Consider the following 25,649-nt stretch of genomic DNA (forward strand, 5'->3'; position numbering starts at 1 on the left):
TGAAAGGTCAAGGTCACAATAACCCAGAACAGTTGAACCGTTTCCGTCTGATAACTTTAGAATGCTTTGGCCTAGGATCATGAAACTTAATAGGGAGGTTGATCATGACCAGCAGATGAGAATTTTATTTGCCAAATAACTAGAGAATGCTTTGGTTTAAGTTCTAATTTGATACAGAGGTCACCTAGGATTGAGGCCAATACGTCAAATGTCCAGTGCACAGTGACCAAATAATTTGTTCCTTGTGCAGTTACTGAATGCATCAAGGGGGACATTTCGTGTTCTACAAGCTCTTGTTTACACAAGATGCAAATATCCCTACATTTTAAACAGTAAATCTGAACCAAGCATGAAAATCGAGTAGAAAATGATGTGGCCTCTAAAGTGTTGACAAGGTTATTTTTGATTTAACTTTGTATAAAAGACCCAGTTTTGAACTTTACCTACGTATCTTTGAGACATTCTGACGAATTAACCTTGGATAACCCTTTTGCAAATTTAAAGTAGATTTAGTAAGAGACGAACATCCTGATAAAGTTATATGACAAGGTAGAACATACGTAAAACTTTGGGACGGGGCCTCTTCACCCCAGGGGCATATTTTGAACAATCTGTAGAGGACCATTAGATGATGTCACATGCCAAATATTGAGGCTCTATGTCTTGTGGTTTTGGACAAGAAGATTTCAAAGTTTTCCCTATATAAGTCTATGTAAACCATGTGACCCTCAGGGTGGGGCCATATTTGACCTTACGGGAATAATTTGAACAGCATTGGTAGAGGACCACTAGATGATGCTACATACCAACTATAAAAGCCCTATGACCTGTGGTTTTGGACAAGATTTTTAAAGTTTTTCCTTTCGGTTGCCATGGCAACCAGAGTTCTATATGGAATTCAATTCTTTGAACAATTTTTAAAGAAGACCATCCCAGGAACATCCCTGTGAAGTTTCATCAAAATTGGCCTGATGGTTTAGGAGGAGATGTTGTTTAAAGGAAGTGTGACGGCCGGACGGTGAGCCATCACTAGCTCTCCCTGAGCCTTTGGCACAGGTGAGCTAAAAACACACATTTGCGGGTTTTAAGCTTGTATGTCCAAAGCATTTTTTAAACAGTTTTCAGTCAGAAGATCTCTACAAACCTTTATTATGCCCCCCTTTGAAAAAGGAGGGGTATATTGTTTTGCAGATGTCGGTCGGTCGGTCGGTCGGAATATAGACCTATCCGTTTCCGGATGATAACTCAAGAACGCTTGGGCCTAGGATCATGAAAGTTGATAGGGAGGTTGGTCATCACCAGTAGATGACCCCTATTGATTTTGAGGTCTGTATGTCAAAGGTCAAGGTCACAGTGACCCTGAATAGTAAAACGGTTTCCGGATGATAACTCAAGAACACTTGGGCCTAGGATCATGAAAGTTGATAGGGAGGTTGGTCATGACCAGCAGATGACCCCTATTGATTTTGAGGTCAGTATGTTAAAGGTCAAGGTCACAGTGACCCTGAACAGTAAAACGGTTTCCGGATGATAACTCAAGAACACTTGGGCCTAGGATCATGAAAGTTGATAGGTAGGTTGGTCATGACCAGCAGATGACCCCTATTGATTTTGAGGTCAGTATGTTAAAGGTCAAGGTCACAGTGACCCTGAACAGTAAAACAGTTTCCGGATGATAACTCAATAACGCTTAGGCCTAGGTTCACGAAAGTTGATAGGGAGGTTGGTCATGACCAGCAGGTGACCCCTATTGATTTTGAGGTCAGTATGTCAAAGGTCAAGGTCATAGTGACCAGGAACAGTAAAATGGTTTCCAGGCAATAACTCAAGAACGCTTGGGCCTAGTGTCAGGAAAATTGATAGTTAGGTTGGCCATGACCAGCAGATGACCCCTATTGATTTTGAGGTCAGTATGTTAAAGGTCAAGGTCACAGTGACCCTGAACAGTAAAACAGTTTCCGGATGATAACTCAAGAACACTTAGGCCTAGGATCACGAAAGTTGATAGGGAGGTTGGTCATGACCAGCAGGTGACTCCTATTGATTTTGAGGTCATTAGGTCAAAGGTCAAGGTCACATTGGCCAGGAACAGTTAAATGGTTTCTGATCTTCTTGTCCAAAACCATAGGGCCTAGGGCTTTGATATTTGGTATGTAGCAAAATCTAGTGGTCCTCTACCAAGATTGTTCAGATTATTTCCCTGGGGTCAAATATGGCCCCACCCCTACGGTCACATGGTTTATATAGCCTTATATAGGAAAAAACTTTGAAAAACCTCTTGTCCAAAACCACAGGGCCTAGGGCTTTGATATTTTGTATATGACATCATCTAGTGATCCTCTACTAAGATTATTCAAATTATTCCCCAAGGGTCAAATATGGCTCTGCCCTGTGGGTCACATGGTTTACATATACTTATTTACAGTGTGCATATAATTTCTGTTCCTTGTGCAATTACTAAATGCATCAAGGGGGGCATTTCGTGTTCGACGAGCTCTTGTTATTACAGATCTCCTGTAATATAACAATGAATGACTTGAAAGTTAATAGTCAAAACTTCTACCCAACTTCCAGGCCAATAGTCTTTCCTATTAGATGGCAAGTCATTCAATATTAAAGTGTGTACAGTACTGACTTCCTAAACAAGAGGGGTTATATACTGACCAAAGGCTACCTTCCTAAGAAATTAAGCTGTAGTCTTATCGCTCTCCAGTTACTGACTAGAAATGTTATGACACTCGATACAGGGGTAATCTATTGCCTTGATGCAATCGTATGAAGTTTGATGGCAGGAACCAATTTTCTCCAGTCAATGATTGGAACCAATTTTTAGTGCCGAGGTTACAATGCTCTTGGCTTCTGACACACTTGACCCACAACAAAAATAGGGAACATATCCTCATCACATGAAGTGTACAATGGTCTAGACAAAGGCAATCTCCAGTTATTAATCAGAAAGGAGTGGATGATAGACCAACTTCATTAATATTAATAAATATACGTAACTTTTCAGAATAATTAGGAGAGACTTTCTACAAATTTACTGCTGAACACTAACGGGAAATTACAGAATCAACAGCGTTGTCTTTCTATTTTAAGCGCTAGCCACCCTAACAAGAAATTCCAAATTCCGCTATTTGAATAAATTTGGGAGAGGACCTTATAACGATGCTACAAACCAAGTTTGATAAACATCCAGTCAGTGGTTCCAGAAGTTGTTAGAAGATACTCTAGCAGACCCTGAAAAGGGCCAAGAATCCCCATCTCAACAAATTTGGAGGAGGTTCTTACAATGATGCTACAGGCCAAGTTTGATGAAAATCCAGTAAGTTGTTCATGCTTAAAAGTTTTCCAATTTTTAGCTTTAGCAGCACTTAAAAGGTGGCCTTATGAATGTCAACATTTGACCTTTGGATCTAAGACCTCGGGTAATACAATTCTTGTAACTGACCCTGATATCACAGAGACATGCATTCTGACAATGACTTGTGGCATATTTTTTAACCTCCGCTTATCCTATTTTGTTCTTGACCTAGATTTCATAACACTGTAATTAAATGTTTTTGCTGCTAAAATCTCATGTCTGTGTTTGTCCCATAAAGTAAAAGCTTTAAACCAATTTGAAGTGCATGACAATCTCGTCTGTGTCCCTTAAAGTAAACAAGAGGACCATGATGGTCCTGAATCGCTCACCTATCCCCACATGACCCAGTGTTGAACTGAGTATGACGTCGTTATTTCTATTATTTGACATAGTGACCTAGTTTTTGAGCACATGTGACCTAGATATCATCAAGATAAAAAATTCTGACCAATTTTCATGAAGATTCATTGAAAAATACGGCCTCTAGAGAGGTCACAAGGTTTTTCTATTATTTGACCTAATGACCTAGTTTTTGAAGGCACGTGACCCACTTTTAAACTTGACCTAGATATCATCAAGGTGAACATTCTGACCAATATTCATGAAGATCTCATGAAAAATATGGCCTCTAGAGAGGTCACAAGGTTTTTCCATTTTTAAACCTACTGACCTAGTTTTTAACCCCACGTGACCCAGTTTCGAACCTGACCTAGATATCATCAAGCTGAACATTCTCACCAATTTTCATGAAGATCCATTGAGAAATATGGCCTCTAGAGAGGTCACAAGGTTTTTCTATTTTTAGACCTACTGACCTAGTTTTTGACCCCATGTGACCCAGTTTCGAACTTGACCTAGATATCATCAAGGTGAACATTCTGACCAATATTCATGAAGATCTCATGAAAAATATGGCCTCTAGAGAGGTCACAAGGTTTTTCCATTTTTAGATCTACTGACCTAGTTTTTAACCCCACGTGACCCAGTTTCGAACTTGACCTAGATATCATCAAGGTTAACATTCTGACCAATTTTCATGAAGATCCATTGAAAAATATGGCCTCTAGAGAGGTCACAAGGTTTTTCTATTTTTAGACCTACTGACCTAGTTTTTGACCCCATGTGACCCAGTTTCGAACTTGACCTAGATATCATCAAGGTGAACATTCTGACCAATATTCATGAAGATCTCATGAAAAATATGGCCTCTAGAGAGGTCACAAGGTTTTTCCATTTTTAGATCTACTGACCTAGTTTTTAACCCCACGTGACCCAGTTTCGAACTTGACCTAGATATCATCAAGGTTAACATTCTGACCAATTTTCATGAAGATCCATTGAAAAATATGGCCTCTAGAGAGGTCACAAGGTTTTTCTATTTTTAGACCTAATGACCTAGTTTTTGACTGCACGTGACCCAGTTTCGAACTTGACCTAGATATCATCAAGGGGAACATTCTGACCTGATTTTCATAAAGATCCCATGAAAAATGTGACCTCTAGAGTGGTCACAAGCAAAAGTTTACGCACGGACGCACGCACGCACGGACGACAGACGACGGACGCTGCGCGATCACAAAAGCTCACCTTGTCACTTTGTGACAGGTGAGCTAAAAATTTAAACAGTTTTTAACGTTCATGACCCTCTAAGGTAGGGAAAAAAAACCAGCTGTGATAATCAACCTTGCACCCACCCAATGTCCCTGTTAAATCTGTCACAAATAATCGTCTGCTTACATTCCATATGCCATTTCATTATATACATGTATTAAGATATATATCATTAATCAAAACAAGAGTGGTGAAAATATTTCTGCAAATAGTTGCTGTTTCAAGCTAGTTTAAATAAAAAAATCATGCTTAAAATCATGCACTATCAGAACAACTATGACATCATTTTAACCAACCATGTTTTGTAGCGTTTCTGATGTAATTGATTAATTATTTCGGCACTTAACCATTTGGATCAAACTGGTGACAGGTGTATGTAATTTTCCTAGAATAAATATACCAACACATTTAGTTTGTTGTAAATGTTATAGTAAATTATCATATTCCGCTTCCACAAGGCAAATGTTGATGGATGATGGACGCTGCACACCAACGGATCCTGGACAATGACCAGTCACAATACCTTACCTTAAGCACTTTGTGCTCAGGTGAGCTAAAAAGATACAAAATAAGCTATTGATAGGAACAACAAAGGGAAGTTATTCTAAAATAAATTATAAGTCCACAACAAGAGGGCCATGATGGCCCTATATCGCTCACCTGTTACCATTGCACTTGAGGACAAGAAGGTCCTCAGAAAAAAGTCCAAAAGACGGGAACAACAAAGGGAAGAAATTTAACCAAAAAGAAAAAAAAAAATTTCAAAAAAGGTACAGATATGTCAAAATACACCTAAAAATTGGAGGTAACATCCATGTTGTACCACAGGAAAGTGGTCTCGGTTTTTCCCTACGGCCAATAATAAAAAAGTTACTAAAAATAAGCTATTTATAGTAACATAAAAGGGACATAATAAAAAAGAGAATTATTGTAAGTGAACAAAAAAAGGATCTGCCAAATAAATCTGTTGACATAAATGAAATTTCAGATCAGTATCTTCATTAGTTACGGAGATATACCCATTTTAATTTGAAATAAAGGGAGGTAATTTGACATAAAATCAGTCCACAGTTATCTACCCTGATTGGCTCAGTCCAACTAATGACAATAATGAAATTTCAAATAAATCCTATAAGTACTTGCTGATATAAATCCATTTTGATTACAATCAGGGGAGGTAATCAGATATAAAATAACTCTGGAACCTACTATTGGATCTGATTTGTAATGAAATCCAAGAGTTATTGTTGTTGAAGATATTTTGGAAGTTTGTATCAAATAAAATCATCAATGAAGTCTCTATATGGCTGCAAAAGCCAAAATAGCCAATTTTGGACCTTTAAGGGGCCATAACTCTGGAACCCATGATGGAATCTGGCCAGTTCAAGAAAGGAACCAAGATCTTGTGGTGATACAAGTTGTGTGCAAGTTTGGTTAAAATCAAATCATAAATGAAGCTGCTATTGTGCAGACAAGGTCAAAATAGCTAATTTTGGCCCTTTCAGGGGCCATAACTCTGAAACCCTTTAAGAGATCTGGCTGGTTCAACAAAGGAACTGAGATCTTATGGCGACACAAGTTTTGTGCAAGTTTGATTAAATTCAAATCATAAATAAAGCTGTTTTTGTGAAGACAAGGTCAAAATAGCTAATTCTGGCCCTTTCGAATTCAGGGGCAATAACTCTGGAACCAATGATGGAATCTGGCCAGTTCAAGAAAGGAACCAAGATCTTATGGTGATACAAGTTGTGTGCCAGTTTGGTAAAAATCAAATCATAAATAAAGCTGCTACTGTACAGACAAGGTCAAAATAGCTAATTTTGGCCCTTTTAGGGGCCATAACTCTGGAACCCATATTGCGATCTCGCCAGTTCAAGAAAGGAACCAAGATCTTATAGTGATACAAGTTGTGTGCAAGTTTGGTTAAAATAAAATCATAAATGAAGCTGCTATTGTGAAGACAAGGTCAAAATAGCTAATTCTGGTCCTTTCAGGGGCCATAACTCTGGAACCCATAACGGAATCTGGCCAGTTCAAGAAAGGAACCGAGATCTTATGGTGATACAAGTTGTGTGCCAGTTTAGCAAAAATCAAATAAATAAAGTTGCTATTGTGCAGACAAGGTCAAAATAGCTAATTTTGGCCCTTTCAGGGGCCATAACTCTGAAACCCATATTGGGATCTGGCCAGTTCAAGAAAGGAACCGAGATCTTATGGTGATACAAGTTGTGTGCAAGTTTGGTTAAAATAAAATCATAAATGAAACCACTATCGTGCAGACAAGAAATTGTTGACGGACGGATGGACGCACGGACTGACGACGGACGAAGGTGATCACAAAAGCTCACCTTGTCACTATGTGACAGGTGAGCTAAAAAACACATTCCTCAATCCCAAAGAAATCCTTATCAGGTACAGGTATGTCAAAATAGACCTTAAAATTTGATGTATCATCCATGTTGTACCAATGAAGCGGTCTTGGTTTTTATCCTACAGCCAATAATAAACAAAAGCTTGTAGAATACAAAATGCCCCCCTTGATGCATTCAGTAATTGCACATGGAACAGAAATTACTTGATCACTGTACACAAACGTTCTACTGTTCTGGGTAAATGTGACTTTGATTTTTGACCTAACTGTAGTACAGTTTCCAAATATGGTAATCGATCTCAGATAACCAGATGTTGATCCACCCTCGTGTATATAGATAGTTAACCTTTGATTGACCTTTATTTATATTTGTATATATGATTGTATATATTGTTATAGAACAGAAACTGTAAAGTTTATAGAGTCTAATAAAATATTCTTCTTCTTCTTCTTCTTAAAATAAACAGAGGTCATCTGCTGGTCATGATCAACCTCCCTATCAAGTTTAAATGACGTTGCTGAGTATTCCCATTCTATCCGGAAATATTGATCCCTACTGGGTTGAGAGTACGAAGCTCGTGGATCTGAAAGTATTTCCTGTTACATCTTATATTTTTGTGTTATTTGGTCTCTGGGTCACAATGCATGATCTCAATGATTTTTGATTTGATATCATACTATTGCTGTAAGTTTAGTGTGTAGTCTTCAGTGCACTGAGATTCTGCATATTTACTTAGGATCTATATTGCTTCTTTGTAAAAAGGCATCCGTATATTGGATATGTCTAGGGTTATCCTCATCTTTGGAGTTGTTTCAGTTTCACTCTCTGTTCTGCGGCGCTATATTGTTAGTGCCCGCTGTAACTATTGTGCTGGCGGAGCTAGAGGCAAGTGTAAGGTTGCATAGACAGTAACTGTTGCCGATGCTGGAGTTACTCCCAGAGGTGGGATTCGTAGTTGGAGTTGCTGCGGAGCAGGTCCCCATGGCCCAGGTGGGCTTGTTACTAGTACGATTTGGCTGGGTGTGAGTCATGGAAGACATGCTCTCTTGTTGGTTAGACATCTTCCCTGACCGGTTTCATTCAGCAGTAAACTGTTGTGAACTTCTTTAGAGGACTTGACTGTATCGACTAGGCAAGTTTGGTTTGCATTATGCGACTTGCCTAGTCTTCCATGGCACACACCCAGCCAAATCATACTCCCTATTACGTTTCATGATCCTAGGCCCAAGCGTTCTTGAGTTATCATTCGGAAACCGTTTAACTGTTCCGGGTCACTGTGAGTTTGACCTCTGACCTACTGACCTCAACATCAATTTATAGGTGTCATCTGCTAATTATGACCAACCTCCCTATTAAGTTTCGTTATCCTAGGACCAAGCGCCCTCAAGTTATCGTAAAAAGTATGATAATTTACAAATGAATCAACATATACACAGATATAATCATAATGTTTAATATTGTAGGGTCTAATTTCATAACAGCAACATAATCTTGCTCTACAGGGACTTTTTAAGTCTCTTATAAAGTCTACAGGTAATTTCAGCACTGACACAAGGCAAACTATTCCACATGGTTACCTCTAAAGGAACATGTAGATTACCTTTGTTAAAGCAGACACAATTAAGAATTAAATGCTTTTTATTGCGTTTATACTGGTATAAACCACATTTGCACTTCTTGCAAACATGAATCGCGCCAGCAAGTCTTTGATGATTTGCAAGAAGAACTTTATATTATTACACCAATATTGTTTATACAAAAATAAACACTATTTTCCTCCCTTACAAAATGTTATGTGAATGTAAATGTAGCATTCTGGTATATCCTAAATTCACTTATAATTTCCAAAGTGCTCACAAAAATACACTTTTGGCAAAACTCAGTCTTATTCAGATTAAAATACCTGCCTACAGAAATTGCAACATTTTCAAGTCACGTATACAGCTGAATATTCTATTTTGTTGTGTTTAGCACCATTTTTCAGATGCATTTCAGGTGTATCGAGTCCTTGGAATCTGTACTTATTTCATTCTTGAATTTGACGTTTGACCTCTATCAGTGCTTACATGTTCTCCACAGCTTCCCAACATAAATGAGAGGTTGACGATGGATTATTTCAGACACAGTTTTCTTTCAAACCTTCAAAGAGAATACTGGCCTTGATCGGAAGAGAATATTGTACGTAGTCTTTATAGCAAATAGCTTCAAAATGTTCTGTTGAATAAAAAGAACTCTAGACAGATAATAAAAGAACTCTGAACAGAAAGAAACATTAATTCATGATCAAAATGGCTGATATCAACAGGAACCATCATCATTTACAGACATGTTAAAAACTACACTAATTTACATTGTTACACGTTAGACATTTTGTTGTTCTTGAATCTCCTTAACACTTTCCGTGAATAAACTGCCCTGTCATGGTCTGGATTTGGTAATTCCCCGAATAAACAAGGTCCATCAAGGCATGGTCGCCTCGGCTCCTCTTCCTTCTTAAGAATACCATAGCGAACTATTTCTTTTGTATGTTTGTACTTTTGGGCAATACCGCACATTGCGTCTGATGAACTATTAAACTGGATACAGAAATAACTGAAAAATTGAACAAAATATCTACTGTCATTCCAGTCAGAAAGATGTGAGCTTAAAACCATAGCAGGGTCAAAGTCCCCAAAGGACATGGTGATGTGTTAAAAGTAAAAGTAGCAGGCATAAATGGTTAAAAACTGACATCAATAGAAGCTCTATACATGTAGATGGATTTTCCATGGAACTGACATTTAAACTTCTCAGACAGCTATTTCTAAAATGTCTAAAAATCAGTTTAATTTCATTCTTTTATTTTTTTCTTTGTTGGGTTTCACATCACACTAACACAAGTTAACCATAGGTTATATGATGACTTTTCAGCTTTTGATGGTGGAAAAAGACCCCAGGTGCTCCTCTGGGCATTATTTTATCAATGGCAAGTACCTGTGTAGAGCAACAGACCTACAGTAAGAAAGCTAGATAGCTTACTCACATGCAGAATGCAACACTCCAAGCTAGGCTGGAACCCAAATTAATTTTAAACAAGAAATTGTAACAGAGTAACCAACATCCCCTGCCTGGAAATACAAAACATATTACCAGTCATTAAACATCTTCAAAGTAAGCGGGGCAACATATTAACTAGAGGGCCATGACTGCCATAGATCGCTCTCCTCAGCAGAGCTTAAAAATATATTATATCATTATTATACCAGATCATAATTTGCTCCAAATGTCGAAAGTTCCAGAGGCAGTAGAATTTAAATACATAAACAAGAGCTCGTAGAACAAGAAATGCCCCCCCCCCCCCTTTGATGCATTCAATACTTGCACGAGGAACAGAAATTATTTGGTCACTGTGCACTGTTCTACTGTTCTGGGTCAACATGACCCTGACTTTTGACCTACTGACCTTAAAATCAATAGGAGTCATCTGGTCATGATCAACTTCCTTATTAAGTTTCGTCATGTTAGGCCCAATCATTCTCAAGTTATCATCTGGAAATGGTTTAACTGTTCTTGTTCACTGTGACCTTGACCTTTGACCTCAAAATCAATAGGGGTCATCTGCTGGTCATGATCAACATCCCTATAAAGTTTCGTGACCCTAGGCCCAAGTGTTTTCAAATTATCGTGCGGAAATGTTTTAACTGTTCCATTTCACTGTGAACTTGACCTTTCACCTACTGATATCAAAATCAATAGGGGTCATCTGCTTTCCATGACCAACCTCCTTATTAACTTTCATGATCCTAGGCCCAAGTGTTCTCAAGTTATCATCCGGAAATGGTTTAACTGTTCTGGGTCACTGTGACCATGACCTTTACCCTACTGATCTCAAAATCAATAGGGGTCATCTGCTGGTCATGACCAACCTCCCTATCACATTTCATGATCCTAGGCCAAAGCGTTCTTGAGTTATCACCTGGAAATGGATTGGTCTACGGACAGACGACATCTGCAAAACAATATACCCCACCTTCTTCGAAGGGGGGCATAATTAGTGAGACAGATGATAAATAGTTCAAACACTATATGCTTCTTCAGTCTTTAAAATTGGGGGGAAAAAAAAACACACACATAGACAACTAGAGTAGGGCCTAAGGCTGAGGATATTTTTGAAAGGTCTCTTTAAAATGGTTCTATTTTTACCACTAATGACCCCTAAAAGAGGCAAAATCCCCACATTTGCATAATATTGGAAGAGCTCCTTATAATGATCCTAAAGCCCAAGTCTAATGAAAATCCATCTAGTGGTTCATGAGAAGTTGTTTAATGACTTGTCTCTTTTAGAACTAGGGGCCATCTCCATTTGACCAAATTTGGGAAAGGACCTTATAATTATGCAGCAGACCAAGTTTGGTGAAGATCCATCCAGTGAGTAGTTTAAAGGTTTTTCCATTTTTAGCAGTAGTGGCCCCTAAACATGCTAAAAGGGACCAAGCATCCCAATTTGGACAAATTAGGAGAGTACCTTATAATGATACAACAGACCAAGTTTAATGAAGATCCATCAATTGGTTCATGAGAAGAAGCTGTGTAAATGTTTTTCTATTCTTAGCTTTAGTGGCTCATTAAAAGAGCAAAGTGCCCTTATTTAAACAAATCTGAGAGAAGCTACAGACCAAGTTTGGTGTAATTCTGACTAGTGGTTTAAGAGAAGAAGTCTAGATGTTTATGTAACTAGTGGATAATGGACGATGAACACCAGACCATCCGCCTATACTAATAGTTCAACCTGAACCTTTGGTTCAAATGAGCTAAAAATGTATCATTCTCTGCACAAGGATCTTTTCCATTTATGAAAACATTAATACGTTGCCGGATTTTACATACTGACAGCCCATGCGGTGGAGATTAAAATTTATCAAATAATTTTAAATCAACATAATTATTACAAAGATCTCTGAATCATTATAACTTGGCAAAGTTCCAACACAATACTTACTTTCCATGTGTGTGTTTCAGTTTGTGAGCCCGTGTAATATGCGGCAATTCTCTGTGACCTAGATTCTCCAGCTGCTTTATCAAACCACCCTCATTCATAATCTGTTGACATGCTGCCTTCACAACAGTTTTCAACTGAGGCTGAAATTAAAAGGACAGTTCATGTAAATATAAAAATTCCACATTATATTCTAATGTTGGGTTCAAATTAAGCTAGCATTAATTTTGTAGTTCCGTATCAGTGAAAAACATGTTTGATATTTTTCTCTATGTAACTGCTAAATATATTTCACATATACCGGTATACTGTGAAATTATTAATATTCGTGGGGGGGATTATTTTTTGTGGATTTCGTGGTTGAGTCAATCCACGAAATTTAATCCCAATGAACAAGTAAAATTCCCAATCATTTTATGTTCAAAAGTTGAAATCCACGAATTCATATCCCCACAAAATTGCCGTTTTGATCAAAACCACAAAATTTCATGCCCACGAAATTAAATGATTTTACAGTAACAAATCATTCACTGAAAAACATGTAATAAAGGTAGGATTTTCTTCACCCTTTATCCTCCTAAATTTCTAAAATGGACTGGTCTATCTTTTAATTTGGGCACTACCCTTTTATTATTTGAAGGGGTGTTCTCTCAAAATTTACAGACTGAATAGTGAACAGTGCAGACCATGATCAGCCTACACGGACGTGCAGGCTGATCTTGGTCTGCACTGGTTCACAAAGGCAGAATCACTTGCTGCCCAGCAGTTTAATAGTTAATTAAATTTAAGTGAACAGTGCCCTTATTTCTGGCTATAACTTCATTAGGGCATTTCCTAAGTTTTTCGGCAACCACTTAGAAAGAAACCTGAAGAATTCTATGAAAAGATTTGCTATCGGACTCAAAGGGGCATGCCTCAAGATAAAAATTTAACAAGAGGGCCTTGATAAAAAACAAGTTTATAATTTAAAGCACCGCCTACGGGTGCCAACGCTCCTCTGCAAGTGCTGGACAACATGTAAGAAAAGAGTTAATAGTTCAGATTTCAGAAATGCATATCAGAGTTATGTTTCTTGGCCACTAATGATAATAAACTAGTGTGATAAGTTTCAAAGCTAAAATTAGCTCTTATAGTTTTTGAGAAAAGGTGGACCTAAACAAAAATTTTAACCATCACATTTCTAAGTATAAAAAGGACCATAATTCTGACAAACTGCGTATCAGAGTTACGGTTCTGGCCTACACAGTCCCCTAATGGTGATAAACAAGTGTGCAAAGTTTCAAAGCTGTAGCTGTTATAGTTTTTGAGAAAAGGTGGACCTAAAAAAATATTTTAACCGACACTGACGATCAAGTAATGACAATACCTCGTAGATTTTTTTCAAAAATCAGACGAGCTAAAAATCAAGAAGAGGGTCATAATGGCCCTAAGTTACTCACCTGACTCTGGATATATGTCATGACACATTGTATCATTCAAAGGAACAATTATTGCATTTGGAATAAAATAAGAAAGATACATCCCATACAAGAAACAACACAACAAAGAAATATTTTAAATTTAAAATATTTCATCTACAGAAAGATTTTATAGAATATATATGATATATAAACATGTTATCTCATACCAGACAGCACAAGTCTTTAAAGTAGTTGTACATGTTTGATAAACCGGAAGTGATGGCGTAACGTCATTTGTCCGGAAAACGTAGAATAAAGCCAGGATTTGGCATACGGAAATAAAAATCATTTAATAAATTAATGGAAAACCATGTGTAAATTTATTACAATGGCACGGTTACTATCTTTCTAAAGTTAAAACATAATATTATAACATCTAACACGTTAAATTTTAATTCAAAATAATGTCTTAAAATTAGCTTGAAATGTGCAGTTCACTTTAATCATGTTCAAAATATATCTCAGTAAGAGCTGTCCGTAAGACAGCATGCTCCACTATTTGGCGATTTGACAGTAAAATGAATTTATGTCTCAATAAGAGACCTCTACTTTAAAAGGAAGATACATTAAGATATAACAAGACCTCGTCGAACAAGAAATGCCCCCCTTGATGCATTCAGTAATTGCACAAGGAACAGAAATTATTTGCTCACTGTAAACAAAAGTTCTACTGTTCTGGTTCAATGTGACATTGACGTTTGACCTATTAACCTCAAAATCAACAGGGGTCATCTGCTGGTTATGATCAACCTCCCTATTAAGTTTAGTAATCCTAGGCCCAAGCGTGCTCAAGGTATCGTCTGGAAAGGTTTTAACTGTTCCGGGCCAATGTGACCTTGATCTTTAGCCTACAGACCTCAAAATCTATTGGGGTCATCTACAGGTCATGACCAACCTCCCTTTCAAGTTTCATGATCATAGGCCCAAGCGTTCTCAAGTTATTGTCTGGAAACGGTTAAAATGTTCCGGGTCACTGTAACCTTGACCTTTGACCTACTGACCTTAAAATCAATACGGGTCATCTGCTGGTCATGATGAACCTCTCTATCATCTTTCATGACCCTTGGCCCAAGTTATCGTCCAGAAACCGTTTAACTGTTCCTCGCCAATCTGACCTTGAACTTTGACCAAATGAACTCAAAATCAATAGGGGTCATCTGCTGGTCATGATCAATCTCCCTATCAATTTTCCTGATCCTAGGCCCAAGCGTTCTTGAGTTATGGCCCAGAAACCGTTTTACTGTTCCTGGTCACTGTGACCTTGAACTTTGACCTACTGATCTCAAAATCAATAGGGGTCATCTGCTGGTCATGACCAACCTCCCTATCAACTTTCACGATCCTAGGCCTAAGCAATCTTGAGTTATCATCCGGAAAACCATTTAACTGTTCCGGATCACTGTGACCTTGAACTTTGATATACTGACCTCAAAATCAATGGGGGTCATCTGCAGGTAATGACCAACCATCCTATCAATTTTCTTGATCCTAGGCCTAAGCGTTCTTGAGTTATCATCCGGAAACGGACTGGTCTACATACAGACTGACCGACCGACAGACAGACAGACCGACATCTGCAAAACAATATAGCCCTCCTTCTTCGAAGTGGGGCATAAAAAGACCCTACTACTAACAGGGGTTAAAGGTATATCCAGAAAGTGAAGATTGCCAAAAACCTTTAAGTATGAAAGGGGCATAATTCTGTCAAAAATACAATTAGAGCTATGGGGATTGTAACCACACAAACAGATGATGATTATAAAGAAATAGTTTTAATTTCAAGTCATTATCTTTTAAAGTAACCAAAGATATGTCTATAAACGAAGCTTTCCAAAAAATTTAACATGAAAATAATTCCAAGTATAACAACTTGGTGACCTTGACCTTGGGTATAATAGGCACAGCCCCTGCATATACTTTGTTTGTATGCTGGACAATGTTTATGTGAAGTTACAGTAAGATATAAGCAATAGTAACAAAGATATGACAGAAAAAACAAGAAGCTGCCTTCAATAAACGCTTGATGCCCCCAGTGGCATCCTTGTCGATAGATTTTGCACCTAAGTCCAAAACGAGGTCAGGTTACCATATGTTTGAAGATGAGGAATGGTCACAGTTTACATCTGCATTAGTATCAATTCATTATTGTAAGGGGTATTGATGCTAGAAGTCCCATTTGGTTAACCAAGAGATGGCCCATATAAAGCAACCTAAGTCCAAAATGAGGTCAAGGTCAAACTGAGGTCAGGTGATGTCTGAAGACGAGGAATGGTCACAGGTTACATCTGCATTAGTATGAAGTCATTCTAGTAAGGTGTATTGATGCTAGATGAAACGGTCCCATTTGGTTAACCAAGAGATGGCCCATATAAAGCAACCAAAGTCCAAAATGAGGTCAAGGTCAAAGTCAAACTGAGGTCAGGTGATGTCTGAAGATGGTCACAGTTTACATCTGCATTAGTATGAAGTCATTCTAGTAAGGGGTATAGATGCTAGACGAAACGGTCCCATTTGGTTAACCTCGTACGGACGGACGAACAAATGAACGAACGGACGGACAGACAGGACAATCACTATATGCCTCCCGCATCAGTAGATGCTGGGGGCATAAAAAGGTTGCCGAAAAACTTTAACCTTAAAAACAACCCAAGTATATCACCCTGGTGACCTTGACCTTGGGTATAATGGGCCCAGCCCCTGCACATACTTTGTTTGCATGCTGAACACTGTTAATGTGAAGTTACAGTAAGATATAAGCATATAAGCAATAGAAACAAAGGTTGCCGAAAAACTTTAACCAAGGAAGCTCACGCTGATGCCGGGGCGAGTAGAATAGCACCCCTATTGTCCAAATAGTGGAGCTGAAAATAAGTACATTTTATTTCACCACATTATAGACCATATGTTTATTTACAGCTGTGAGCAGTTTCTTTAAAATCTACATTGTAAAAAACTTTCTATTTGTGAAAATGTTATGAAATTTGCGATTTTCCCATAGACTCCCGTTATGAAAAATTGTGTGAGGTCCAGTTTTTTCAAATCGGTCTAGCAAAAAATCAAGCACACGTCTTTTTCTATTTGCCGGATTTTCTAAGTATATTCTGAAATTTCGAAAAAATCACGGTTTAATCAAATTCTACATTTCAGGAAAAATTGCGATCCAAACCTGCAGATAAATGTTTACATCAATGTAGAGGAAATCTGACTTCTTTATAGCATAGCAATCACGCAAACATTCTGCTGCCGTGTTGAGAAAGACTTTTGCATTTAAATAGTCACGAGTTTACAATTGAATAGGCCAGAAATAAATTAGCAGCCACAATAAGAGATCAAACCGAACCATCTGAACAAACTTGAGAAGAATACTACAGACAAAGTTTGGTGAAGACTGATCCATTGGTTCATCAATTGTTTACAGGTTATCTATTATTGCTCTAGTGGCCCTTAAAAGATAATATCTATTATGAAATTTGTGAAAGCACTTTTAGGGGATTACTGCTACAATATAAAGATCTCTCAAACAGTTTGTAAGAAGTCACTTTTAAAGTTGTCTATTTTAAGCTCTAGTGGTACTTGAATGTAATAAAGCTGAACCATTTGATTAAATATGAGAAAGATTCAGACATTGATGCTACAGACCAAGTTAAGTTGTTCATTAAAAAGAAAGTTCACTGAAAGTGAGATTTGACAGGAAGAAGCGTGTAAACCTGTAGAACAAAAAAAAAACATCAGCTCATGAGCTATTTCCCCAACCAGCTTCATTCATGTCTGGAAGATTGGTTATATAATTATAATCTAAGTAAATTATATAAATAATTTCATAAATCAGAATGATGTTTTTTTGAAGGCAATTTAGTGCTTAAATTTACTCACGGAATCAGAATATATATATCATTGAAATTGCTGATTCATTGGTCTCAGTGTGTTTGGTACGTGGTGCAGGGGCGTCGGAAGGTGTTTGATATTGGGGCCGCCGCGAGGGGGGGGGGGGGGGGGGGGGGGGGGGGGGGGGGGGGGAGGGGGCATCCCCCTCCCGTAACGGGGGTAAGGGGGACCTCCCCCTGAAAATTTATTAAAACGGGATCATAAATGGCGAGTTCTGGTGCATTTTAAGGGTACTGAATCGCATCTCAAGTCTCCAGTATTTTCTTACTATTTACATGACTATAAGCAAAATAAAGTTTAATAAACTCTTATCAGAATGAATAATGTATAACGCAATACAAAGAATGCATGTATGTTTTTTTTGCATTTAATGTATTGAACAATAATCATTCATGTTACATTCATTTCTTATTTTTGTTTGAAATATCATTTTTTGAGTAAAAACAATGTATGTAACTAATTCCTTACATCTTAGCGGTGTGATAAATCTTAACACTTACCTCTTTCATTAAATAAAAACATGATAATTATTTTTCTGAATTTTATAAGTTAATACCTTAGATCTTTGCGGCTGGGTATAGCTTAAACATTCCATTGACTAAAGACATGCCAATTAAAACATGCTGATTTGTTCATGCGTAATTAAGTCCAATCACGGACACGTGTGTATGACTCCAATTAACACCTCCGATCGTGTCACCGTCACCACGGTAACACACTAATCTGGACAGCGTGTATTGTTTAACGCGAAGCAAAATTTAATATACTATACAAAATATTGGGTCCGCGGACCTGCGACTCCAACTTATGAATTTACAAAAAATCGTTTTTGGGCAAATTATTGGGGCCGCGGTCGCGGCCCCTGCGGCCCCACTTCCGACGCCCCTGTGGTGTGTGTGGTGGGTGGGGGAGGACATAGAAAAGTGTAATAAACTAAAATAGTGTTGCTTGGAGAGCTGTAAATTGACTCTCGCAAGACACCTTAATACCACCCCAGACACCTTAATACCAAAATTGGTTCTGCATTGTAATATGCACAGATCCATACAGATACCAAGGACCCTACTAGGGCATGACTCCCTACTGAAAGGACCCTACTAGGGCTTGAATCCCCACTCGTCTGCATGATTTGTTTGTGCACATGTTTTTGGACAGTCTTTAGCCTAGTCTTGTATTGGAACTTGTAGAATATTCTTGAGTTCTGGTACTCATCTTCCACATTAATTTATGTTTTCTCCCTATTTAATGTTACACTCCTGGTGTTAAATGAGTTTAAACAGTAGTCAATAATGATGGTTGATTAATAAATGTTTGTGGTAATCAAATCTAGTATCACCATGATATGTATCCAAGTGAGTTTTGAATTGTAATACCAGTACATTTGTAGCACTGACGATATCATCTGGCAAATTATTCCACTTATCAATTGTTCGAACAATTGACCTCAAAACCAAACTATAGGTAGCACACAGTATTATGTCGTTTAGAAGTAAAAACAAAACAGTAACATAAATGTAAGTCAAAACGTTACGGTATTCAAATTATACCTTTTTGTCACATAGTGACAAGGTGAGCTTTTGTGATCACCTTCGTCCGTCATCTGTGCGTCCGTGCGTCAACAATTTCTTGTCTGCATGATAGTGGTTTCATTTATGATTTTATTTTAACCAAACTTGCACACAACTTGTATCACCATAAGATCTCGGTTCCTTTCTTGAACTGGCCAGATCCCATTATGGGTTTCAGAGTTATGGCCCCTGAAAGGGCCAAAATTAGCTATTTTGACCTTGTCTGCATAATAGCAGCTTTATTTATGATTTGATTTTTACCAAACTGGCACACAACTTGTATCACCATAAGATCTTGGTTCCTTTCTTGAACTGGCCAGATTCCATTACGGGTTCCAGAGTTATGGCCCCTGAAAGGGCCAAAATTAGATATTTTGACCTTGTCTGCACAATAGCAGCTTCATTTATGATTTTATTTTAACCAAACTTGCACACAACTTGAATCACCATAAGATCTTGGTTCCTTTCTTGACTTGACGAGATTCCTTTAAGGGTTCTAGAGTTATGGCCCCTGAAAGGGCCAAAATTAGCTATTTTGACCTTGTCTGCACAATAGCAGCTTCATTTATGATTTGAATTTAATCAAACTTGCACAAAACTTATGTCACCATAAGATCTCAGTTCCTTTCTTGACTTGGTGAGATTCCTTTAAGGGTTCCAGAGTTATGGCCCCTGAAAGGGCCAAACTTAGCAATTTTGACCTTGTCTAAACAATAGCAGCTTCATTTATGATTTGATTTTAACCAAACTTGCACACAACTTGTATCACCACAAGATCTTGGTTCCTTTCTTGAACTGGCCAAATTCCATCATGGGTTCCAGAGTTATGGCCCCTTAAAGGTCCAAAATTGGCTATTTTGGCTTTTGCAGCCATATAGAGACTTCATTTATGGTTTTATTTGATACAAACTTCCAAAATATCTTCAACAACAATAAATCTTAGATTCCATGACAAATCAGATCCAATCGTAGGTTCCAGAGTTATTTTATATCTGATTACCTCCCCTGATTGTAATCAAAATGGATTTATATCAGTAAGTACTTATAGGACTTACTTGAAATTTCATAATTGTCATTAGTTGGACTGAGACAATCAGGGTAGATAACTATGGACTGATTTTATGTCAAATTACCTCCCTTTATTTCAAATTAAAATGGGTATATCTCCGTAACTAATGAAGATACTGATCTGAAATTTCATTTATGTCAACAGATTTATTTGGCAGAGCCTTCTTTTGTTCACTTACAATATTTTTTTTAATTACTTCCCTTTTACGTTACTATAAATAGCTTATTTTAGTATCTTTTTTATTATTGGCCTTAGGGAAAAACCGAGACCACTTTTCTGTGGTACAACATGGATGGTACCTCCAACTTTTAGGTGCATTTTGACATATCTGTACCTTGTAAGAATTGTTTTTTCTTTTTGGTTAAATTTCTTCCCATTGTTGTTCCTGTCCTTTGGACTTAAATATTTTTACTGAGGACCTTCTTGTCCTCAAGTGCAATGATAACAGGTGAGTGATATAGGGCCATCATGGCCCTCTTGTTTTTTTTTCAGTTTGCATTACGTACTTTGTGTCAGTTTGTTTTTCTCTGGTTTCTAATTTATTGTTTTGTTTCTTATTTTCATATAAAATTGGTAGTAGCTTTCAGTCAATCGATCCTGAAATTATGGCCGGGCTGCAATGCTTTTATTAAAGTGATTTGTAAGATTGTTATAAAACTTATAAAACTAACCCGTACAGCTTTAAAAATGTCTTAGGAAAGCTTAACAAGAGGGCGATGAAGGCCCTGTATAGCTCACCTGACCTATTAACCTAAAGATCATCAAGATTAACATTCTGACCAAGTTTCATTAAGATATCGTCATAAATGTGGCCTCCAGTGTTAAATAGCTTTTTCTTTGATTTGACCTGGTGACCAAGTTTTTGACCCAGATGACCACTGACCCAGATTCCAATTTGACCTAAAGATCATCAAGATTAACATTCTGACTAAGTTTCATGAAGATACAGTCATAAATGTGGCCTCTAGAGTGTTAACATACTTTTCCTTTGATTTGACCTAGTGACCTAGTTTTTGACCCCATCTGACCCAGATTTGAATCTGACCTATAGATCATCAAGATTAACATTCTGACCAAGTTTCATTAAGATATGGTCAAAAATGTGGCCTCTACAGTGTAAACTAGCTTCTCCTTTGATTTGACCTGGTGACCTAGTTTTTGACCCTATATGACCCACTTTCAAACTGGACCTTGAGATCATCAAGATTAATATTCTGACCAAGTTTCATGAAGATACAGTCATAAGAGTGGCCTCTACAGTGTTAACAAGCTTTTCCTTTGATTTGACCTGGTGACCTAGTTTTTGATCCCGGATGACCCAATATCAAACTCATCCAAGATTTTATTGAGGGTAACATTCTGACCAAGTTTCATTTAGATTGGGCCAAAATTGTGACCTCTAGAATGTTAACAAGCTTTTCCTTTTTGATTTGACCTGGTGACCTAGTTTTTTGACCCCAGATGACCCAATATCGAACTCGTCCAAGATTTTATTGAGGGTAACACTCTGACCAAGTTTCATTAAGATTGGGCCAAAAATGTGACCTCTAGAGTGTTAACAAGCTTTTCCTTTTTGATTTGACCTGGTGACCTAGTTTTTGACCCCAGATGACCCAATATCGAACTCGTCCAAGATTTTATTGAGGGTAACATTCTGACCAAGTTTCATTAAGTTTGGGGCCGAAAATGTGACCTCTAGAGTGTTAACAGTCAAATTGTTGACGACAGACGATGGACGACTGACGGACGGACGGACGACGCACACAGGGTGATCACAAAAGCTCACCTTTGAGCAAAAAACATTAGGTTATATTAAAGGTGTAGTGTATTTAAACATAATTACGTGTCAATTGTGACATACATAATTTTAGTGAACATGTTAGAACATACTATATTACTAACTCGTTTTGTCTTCTCTGAATTGTATTGAAGAAAAAGAAATTAAATACAGTTTTAAAGACAAAATTTAACAGGTCTGTGAATTGAACTTACCACGAAAAAGTATAATACGAATACCTTAACCGCTTGGCCAATGAGAAATCACTGACTGCATCGTAAACGTGCTAAATGTACTGACTTCATTTTATGTTACTGTTTTTTTGTCTATATTGCAAAACGTCGTAATATTGTACGATAGCTATACGTGAGCGCTTTCTCTCACTGTCACATGATGTTTGCAAGGTGCTTGCTGACGGGAATTCTGTTTTTAGCTCACCTGTCACAAAGTGACAAGGTGAGCTTCTGTGATCGCGTGGCGTCCGTCGTCCGTCCGTGCGTAAACTTTTGCTTGTGACCATTCTAGAGGTCACATTTTTCATGGGATCTTTATGAAAGTTGGTCAGAATGTTCATCTTGATGATATCTAGGTCAAGTTCGAAAAATGTTATGTGTGGTCAAAAACTAGGTCAGTAGGTCTAAAAATAGAAAAACCTTGTGACCTCTCTAGAGGCCATACTTTTCCTGAGATCTTCATGAAAATTGGTCAGAATGTTCACCTTGATGATATCTAGGTCAAGTTCGAAACTGGGTCAAGTGGGGTCAAAGACTAGGTTAGTAGGTCTAAAAATAGAAAAACCTTGTGACCTCTCTAGAGGCCATATTTCTCAATGGATCTTCATGAAAATTGGTCAGAATGTGATGATATCTAGGTCATGTTCGAAACTGGGTCATGTGGGGTCAAAAACTAGGTCAGTAGGTCTAAAAAAAAAAAAAACCTTGTGACCTCTCTAGAGGCCATATTTCTCAATGGATCTTCATGAAAATTGGTCAGAACGTTCACCTTGATGATATCTAGGTCAAGTTTGAAACTGGGTCATGTGTGGTCAAAAACTAGGCCAGTAGTTCTGAAAATAGAAAAACTTTGAGACCTCTCTAGAGGCCATATTTTTCATGGGATCTTTATGAAAATTAGTCAGAATGTTCATCTTGATGATATCTAGGTCAAGTTTGAAACTGGGTCACGTGCGGTCAATAACTAGGTCAGTAGATCTAAAAATAGAAAAACCTTGTGACCTCTCTAGAGGCCATATTTTTCAAGAGATCTTCATGAAAATTGATCAGAATGTTCGTCTTGATGATATCTAGGTCAGGTTCGAAACTGGGTCAAGTGTGGTCAAAAACTAGGTCAGTAGGTCTAAAAATAGAAAAACCTTGTGACGTCTCTAGAGGCCATATTTCTCAATGGATCTTCATGAAAATTGGTGAGAGTGTTCAGCTTGATGATATCTAGGTCAAGTTCGTAACTGGGTCATGTGCGGTCAAAAACTAGGTCAGTAGGTCGAAAAATAGAAAAACCTTGTGACCTCTCTAGAGGCCATATTTTTCACGAGATCTTTCATGAAAATTGGTGAGAATGTTCATCTTGATGATATCTAGGTCAAGTTCAAAAGTGGGTCACGTGCCTTCAAAAACTAGGTCATTAGGTCAAATAAAAGAAAAACCTTGTGACCTCTCTAGAGGTAATATTTTTCAATGGATCTTCATGAAAATTGGTCAGAATTTTTTATCTTCATGATATCTAGGTCACATGTGCTCAAAAGCTAGGTCACTATGTCAAATAATAGAAATAACGACATCATACTCAATTCAACACTGGGTCATGTGGGGATAGGTGAGCGATTCAGGACCATCATGGTCCTCTTGTTTTTTATTAACAGGGAAACCCTTATAAATCAGAAATTGTTAAATGTTTTTATCTTAATTTAAATTTATTAGGAAAACAATGATTTTCAACAGAACTTCATAAAAATATGTTGTTAGAACATCAAATATGCAGCATATAGATGAATATAGCAAAAGTTTGATTATTTCAAATCTGACATCACAATGTGGGGGTTAGTCGCTTTAAGGACACCCTTAAAAATATGTTCGTTTGCTGTTTCTGACCCTGTTTCTGTAAACATGTGGTCAATACCAAAGTAGCATCATGGAAGGCACATGCAGTTTTCCCGCCAAAATATTTGAAGCAATGTTTGCTTCCCGTTCCATTTGGAAATCCATTATGACCCGATATTTACGCATATTTAAGTCATGTTTTCATTCGTTAAGGCTGGCTCTTTACAACTTACGCCCACGTTGACCCAAATATTCGGAAAATCTGTCGATCAGTGTACGAAAATGTATAGAAGATCTATACTGATCTAGCACAAATATGCATATAGTTTTTGTGTAATGATTATTTACATTTATGACCAAATGCCAGTTATGAAAGATTGGCGCGTCAGTGACGATATAAAATGTTGAAAGGCGGAAATCAATCAAATTAGGATATTACAAATTTATTTTTCCTAAAGATATATGGATATTAAGTGAGATTGTTGCACATTTTATCAATTTTTAAAGTTTTTTTTATAACTTTTCAATTTATCTGTAAGTTTATATTTCCGATTTTTGTGTATCAGTTATTCATAACTTTATCATGACAGCAGGAGTTTTAACTGACCAATCAGAGAGCTGCATTTTCAAGTACCTGCCAGTTTCCACTTGGGTAAAACAAGGTATTTTTACAATAAACATATAGTGACTTTAGAAATAAATATAACATTGTTTCAGAAATCAAATCACATTTTTGACTGCATATGCCACAGATGATGCTCAGCTACAAACCAAAAAATTTAGAAGTTTCATTTGAAACATTATATGGATCAAAGAGCTATAAAAAAACAAGAGGACCATGATGGTCCTGAATCGCTCACCTGTCCCCACATGAACTGAGTATGACGTCGTTTTTTCTATTATTTGACATAGTGACCTAGTTTTTGAGCTCATGTGACCTAGTTCTGAACTTGACCTAGATATCATCAAGATAAAAATTCTGACCAATTTTTATGAAGATCCATTGAAAAATATGGCCTCTAGAGAGGTCAAAAGGTTTTTCTATGTTTAGACCTAGTGACCTAGTTTTTGATCGCAGTTGACCCGGTTTCAAACTTTACCTAGATATCATCAAGATGAACATTCAGACCAACTTTCATACAGATCCCATGAAAAATATGGCCTCTAGAGTGGTCACAAGGTTTTTTATTATTTGACCTACTACCTAGTTTATGACCGCATGTGACCCAGTTTCAAACTTGACCTAGATATTATCAAGATGAACATTCTGACCAATTTTCATGCAGATCCCATGATAAATATGACCTCTAGAGAGGTCACAAGGTTTTTCTATTATTTTACCTACTGACCTAGTTTTAGACTGGACGTGACCCAGTTTCGAACTTGACCTAGACATCATCAAGATGAACATTCTCACCAATTTTCATGCAGATCCCATGAAAAATATGCCCTCTAGAGAGGTCACAAGGATTTTCTATTATTTGACCTACTGACCTAGTTTTTGACCGCAG

At 37.5% G+C, this 25,649-nt stretch overlaps 1 protein-coding gene across 1 annotated transcript in view; it reads right to left on the reverse strand.

Moving 5' to 3' along the window:
* Positions 1 to 8,786: 8,786 nt before the first annotated feature.
* LOC128556456 (probable 28S ribosomal protein S6, mitochondrial) overlaps positions 8,787 to 25,649 on the reverse strand; it is a 29,219-nt gene continuing 12,356 nt past the window's right edge. Inside the window, exons 2-3 of the mRNA XM_053541673.1 lie at positions 12,326 to 12,465; positions 8,787 to 9,939 (exon numbers count right to left, since the gene is read on the reverse strand). Of these exons, the coding sequence (XP_053397648.1) occupies positions 9,702 to 9,939; positions 12,326 to 12,465 (378 nt within the window). The 3' untranslated portion in view covers positions 8,787 to 9,701. The remainder of the gene's footprint in view (positions 9,940 to 12,325; positions 12,466 to 25,649) is intronic.

This window comes from Mercenaria mercenaria, chromosome 4, assembly GCF_021730395.1.
Source record: "Mercenaria mercenaria strain notata chromosome 4, MADL_Memer_1, whole genome shotgun sequence".
In the NCBI taxonomy this organism is placed as follows: Eukaryota; Metazoa; Mollusca; class Bivalvia; order Venerida; family Veneridae; genus Mercenaria; species Mercenaria mercenaria.